The sequence below is a fragment of the Lactuca sativa genome, chromosome 1 (genome assembly GCF_002870075.4).
Source record: "Lactuca sativa cultivar Salinas chromosome 1, Lsat_Salinas_v11, whole genome shotgun sequence".
Classification (NCBI taxonomy): domain Eukaryota; kingdom Viridiplantae; phylum Streptophyta; class Magnoliopsida; order Asterales; family Asteraceae; genus Lactuca; species Lactuca sativa.
The window spans coordinates 5,120,538-5,126,390 of NC_056623.2; the positions used below are offsets into that span (position 1 = coordinate 5,120,538).

At 35.4% G+C, this 5,853-nt stretch overlaps 1 protein-coding gene across 1 annotated transcript; it reads left to right on the forward strand.

Moving 5' to 3' along the window:
* The first annotated feature begins 4,750 nt into the window (after positions 1-4,750).
* On the forward strand, positions 4,751-5,608 carry LOC111909279 (uncharacterized mitochondrial protein AtMg00810-like). Its single transcript, XM_023905067.1, has one exon. It carries the CDS (start codon positions 4,751-4,753, stop codon positions 5,606-5,608), a length of 858 nt encoding a protein of 285 aa, XP_023760835.1.
* The last annotated feature ends 245 nt before the right edge of the window (positions 5,609-5,853 follow it).

Sequence of the window (5,853 nt, forward strand, 5' to 3'; positions counted from 1 at the left end):
CTTTCCAATGACAAGTCTTAGAGTTATACTCCAAGATTGTGAATTGAGTGACAAGTCTTAAGAAGGTTTATAACATTCATCAAATGTGGAATTTGGAAAAAGGATTTTCTCATTCTTGCACATTTGAAATTGGTAAGTTGTGATGTCTTGGATAAGACAAAGACCAACTTGGACCAATCATGTGAAATGTTTTGTATTGATAAAACTACACTAACTCTTGAATATTTGTTTGTCAAGAAATGTTTCTTGAAAACAGAACCTTATATGTCAAGGAGTCAGTAGGAGTCTTAATGGTCTTGAAAGGTTTCAAGAACAAATCAAGAATAAACCTTATCGATCATCACTAGCACACGACTTGAGGTTTACAACCTATCGTGTTGACACTATTTTGTTTTCTATGCCATTCCAATTGAGTTTTCTATATATGTGAGTTCTACGAGTTCTCAATGGATTGTATAGGGGCAAGACACCTTGTTCAATGGAAAGTACATTGAAATGAAGGGGTGGGCTGCTCAATAACTTGGAAGTAATGGTGGGACCCTTGATGGCAAGAGATTAAGAAGAACAAGTTCTATCCATAAGAAGTTTGAATTTGTCACTAACATTATCTTGAGATTATGGTTATGACAAATTCACATGGATGGAAATGTATACACCACAAAATCTAAGTGTCATAAGGTTTCTCTCATTCATCAAATTGGTTGTGAGGAAATGTTTTCACTAAGAGAGATTTTGAAGATAGCATTATGTAATTTGGGTTTCTTAAATTCAACTATGATTACGGCATACCTCTTCATATTTCGAATTGTGGGAAATGGCAAATGGGTCTGAACATTTTAGACTTATTGATATGAGTCCTAGAATCATTTAGACATATACATATGAGCTATCCAAGGAAAAGTGTATGAGGTTGAGAAGCTTAGATAAAGTCTTATCGAAGCATATAGTATTAGAAATATGAACTTAAGAAATTGTTTTCTAGAAGTTCAGCTGATTTCTCAATAGATGTCGAAGCTAGTGGGAGCATAAGTGTTATGCTGGTAAAGAAATAATCATCATGTAAGTGGGAGCATGATTATTATGGTGAGTATTGCAACTTGGCAATATTAATTATAGAAAACAAAGAGTTATACTTTGCAAAGTTGTAAGAGTTGAAAAGTTGTTTTTCTATAATTAAGGGAGAGAATATTATACTTCGTTCACAATCTAAAGGTTAGATTGAGAAATTTTAATAAATTTAGTCAAAGGATACATAGTGTGTTCTTAAATTTCGATTATGATTACGGTATCCCTCTTCATAGTTCGAATTGTAAGAAAGTGACACAAAATATTATGGCAGAAGATTGATAGAGTATCGTATCTTTATGTAAGACATTATGCATCATGTCCCATACACTTTGGGTATAGGAATAATTGCATATGCTATAATATTTGACCATTCTAAAATTTTCCAAATTTCTAGCGCATTAAGAAGGAAAAAGGACAAGAATTGGTATTGACTAAGATAATTAAACAACTATCAAAGGATGATCTAAAGTTCGCTGAGGATTGGTCGCTTGTGAGTAGTTGGAAGTATGGTATTGAATGGACCATATCGACATTATTATGAATAGATAAGATTCTATTAAGAATGAGTTGTCATATGGTAAATATGGAAATGTTTCCATAATTTGGAGTTGGAAATTAAGAATTTATGTCTAGATCAGAAAAGTTTATGCAAAAGGATGTTGAAAGGAATGCACTTTGAGTAATAGACATCACATCTATATAATTGTTCTGTAATAATTTTTGATAGAGTACCTTGTGATTTCGTTGGCCGAGTCTTTGTGATTTTTGTGCCGTGACTTCACAAGAGGATCATTGCATAAAATATTAGAATTTGACATATTCTAAAAGGTGGCAAGAATTTGGTATTCTTACACTAATTATAAGGATTGGGGATTGTGAAATGAGTTTCATTTGAAAATTTTTTCAATTGATCTATTTCACAAAGTATGGACCATAGGAAACTAAAGTGTGCATGCTTGGAGCATGGGACAATTGTGGTTATGATTCGAGTTATAAAGTTGATTATCTGAAACATTAAACAATGGATAATGAGTAATCAATATGGTGATTAAATAAAGGTGTTTTATTTATACTCACAAGTTTGGGGTCATATAAGATTAATTATTATCATTGTGTTTCTCTTTGCATGTTTTGACTTCCAGAATAATTGAGTTTATTAAGAATAATCGAATTATTCAAACGGCCCACAGTCGGTCACACGTTGGAAGTTGGTGTGAATGAAGACTGTCATGAATTGGTTTGTAGATTGTCTAAAGTGTATTAGACATAGCAAAGGTTTGCTGCAACATTCATGAGTGCTTATGAATATGATTTTGAGCATTGGATTAAACCCACGCTCACTTGGATCGCTTCATGGATTTTATCACGAGCGATTGGTGAGATGATAATATCTTGTATTCTTGAAACCGAGATGTGTGAGTTGTATCTTGTGAATTGGTTACACATTGATAATATGTAAACGCACCAGTAACTTGGTGTTATAAAACATATTGTTGTGTGTGATTTGGTGAGTGAGTGCAAGCAAACATTGAGTTGAAGTTTATCCGTTCCTTTTTCCCAAAGTGGGATAAAAGCGATATTTGTGGGCCTCTCGATGATTTAGTGATGACAAACGTAAATGCTCGGCCGGGCTAGGGCTAATTTGATTTGTTCAAGTAGTCAGTCGTCGTAAATCGGAAATCGAGAAACAACACATAGACCGAGAGAATGATTTCAATCCATATCTTACGTCTATACGATATCTAGAATGGAGGAATATATGATCCCTTATCTAAAGGACATGTTACTGATAAGATTAGAGTTCAACAGCGTCTTTGAGAGCTACGATTGCTAATCGAGTTGTATTTACATTTGTGGTTACCAGACTTATCCAAGTGGGAGACTGTTGGATTAGTGTCTAAGCCCGTAACCATATTTGTCAAGTACTTGACCCGATTGTGCATGGTCCTTTTGGGTTGCCTTCACCAAAGCAACTTGACTGGAGAAATAATAGAGAAAAAGGTTATTATGATTTATTAATATGTTATAAGAATAATATATTAAAGGAGAAATCATATTTGTTTAATTAATATTGGTCAATAAATAATTAAGAATTAATTTTGTGATCAAGTGTAATTAATTAAACTAGAGGGGCTAAATTATAATTATGTGATAGTTACAAAATAGGGTAATGATTATCCTAGATATAGGTGGACGAATTCAAGGGATTAGATATCCTTGAAATCATCCAAAGGATAAGGATAAGGGTTTTCAAGGCTTATCTTATGGTTACTTGGTGGGCAAGCAACTAGATAAGGATAAGTACTGAAACCCTAATCCCTACACCTATATAAAGACCCCTTGGCTAATGAAATTCATCCATGTCTTGTTTAGGGTTCCTAGGGACGATTTCTACCTCGTTCTTCTCTCTCTATAGCCTCTCCAATTACTTCTGGTGTTTGTGAGCCATTAGAGGTACTACACTTGTGGTACTTGCTTTCAAGACTTAGGGTTTGAAGATTTAAGTTGTTATTGCAATATAACAACAAGAGGTATTTAGTCTAACCTTCTTGGTGAATTTCGAAAATAGTAAGACATATTAGGGTTTTATTATGTGTTCATAATGTTGTGTATCTAATAGTGAAAACATAGATCCAATTCTAGGGTTGCATGCACACATAGGATTGTTTGTATAAACCCATCACCTATTTCGGCTCCTACAGTACAAGTGCAACCTCCTACTGATAATATTATTGAGGCTCCTGCCCATATTGATCCAGCAGCCCATGATGACCTCGCTACTGGCCCTCCTTCGCCGGTCCAAAATTATACACCAGCCCAACAAGGCCCAACGGCAGCCGCTGCTCCAACAACCTTAGCCCATCCTATGATAACTCGAGGCAAAGCTGGGATATACAAACCCAAACATCATTTCGATCTCTCGTATCTTGATTCAAATCTGTTAATTCAAGCACTCTTTGCTACAAAAGAACCATGCGGATACAAAACGGCTGCCAAGGATCCTCGATGGTTATTAGCCATGGAAGATGAAATGACTACTCTTTGAAATAACCACACTTGGGATTTAGTTCCCCGTCCTTCTGGTACAAATATTGTTTGCTCAAAATGGATTTATCGCACTAAATACAACTCTGATGGTTCTATTCAACGTTTTAAAGCTCGTTTAGTGGCGCACGGATTTACTCAAATTCCGGGGTTAGGTTAGACACATACTTTTAGCCCCGTTGTTAAAGCCGCTACAACACGCATAGTTATCTCTCTTTCTGTCATGCATAAGTGGCCTGTTTACCAATTGGATGTCAACAATGCTTTTTCTCAATGATCAATTGCAGGATACGGTTTTCTTGGAGCAACCTCCTGGTTTTTCTGATGTTCGTTTTCCCAATCATGTATGTTGTCTCAAGAAAGAATTATATGGGTTAAAGCAAGCTCCCAGGGCATGGTTTCAAAGATTAAGTTCTTTTTTCATTGGATTACGTTTTATTTGCGGTCGTGCTGATCCATCTCTATTTGTTTTTAAAAAGCAAACACAGGTGCTTTACTTACTTGTCTACGTTGATGACATTATTTTGACCGGAAATGACATCTCCCTAATTCATAAGTTTACCTCAAAACTTGATGTTGAGTTTTCTATCAAGGATATTTGTCTTCTAAACTATTCCTAGGACTTGAAGTCTCTTACATGTCTGATGGATCTGGTTTATTTCTCACCCAAGCTAAGTATGCACATGACATTCTTCAGTGTGCTGGTCTACTTGAATCTAAGGCTGCCCCTACACCTCTTGCTACTTCTGATTATCTAGTTTCTCAAGGCACTTCTTTTAGTGATCCCACCTATTATCGTTCATTGGTAGGTGCCTTACAATACTTGACTATTACACGTCCGGATATTTCTTATGTTGTTAATCAGGTGAGTCAATTTCTTCATGCACCTACATTGGATCATTTTCAAGCAGTCAAACGAATTCTTCGTTATGTTAAAGGAACTATTTCATTTGGTCTTCATTTTACGCAACCACGGTCTCCTTCTTTGCTTGGGTATTCTGATACCGATTGGGCGCGATGTATTGAGACACGTCGCTCCACGTATGGTTATTCTATTTTCCTAGGTGGAAATCTAGTCTCTTGGAGTGCTAAGAAACAACCTATTGTTTCTCGATCAAGTTGTGAATCTGAATACAGGGCTATGGAAAATATTGCTGTGGAAATCATTTGGATTAGTCATTTGCTTCGTGAGCTTCATGCACTTCCACCGGATCGTCCAACTCTTTTATGTGACAAAAAAAGTGCACTTTTCTTAAGTCAAAATCCCATCTCTCACAAAAGAGCTAAGCATATAGATATTGACTACGACTTCATTCGAGAATTAGTCACTTCTAGGCAGCTATATATGCGTTTTGTTCCAACTGCATTACAGCTTGCAGATATTTTCACCAAAAGTTTGCCTCGTCCTCTATTTGAAAGTTTTCGTGCCAAGCTACGTGTTGCTCCACCACCACTAAGCTTGAGGGGGGGGGGTATTAGAAATAAGAGTACATAATATTGTATAGTTTTATAAGATTGTGTCAATCGTGTATTTTAATAGCTTATTGTATTTTATGCACTATATATACCTAATGAATAATACTATATCATTAAGGTGAATTAATTGTAATCCTTACATATTTAAACATTCGTTCAATAGTTATAATAAAGTTATTACAATTGAACCCGACGAGGTCTTATATCTTGAAACATATTCACAATTGTGTCATTACCAATACCTTTTAAAACATTTTTTTTCAA

Bases quoted from the DNA above. Each gene is read 5' to 3' on its own strand.
- LOC111909279 (XM_023905067.1), top strand. From the start codon at position 4,751: ATGTCTGATGGATCTGGTTTATTTCTCACCCAAGCTAAGTATGCACAT.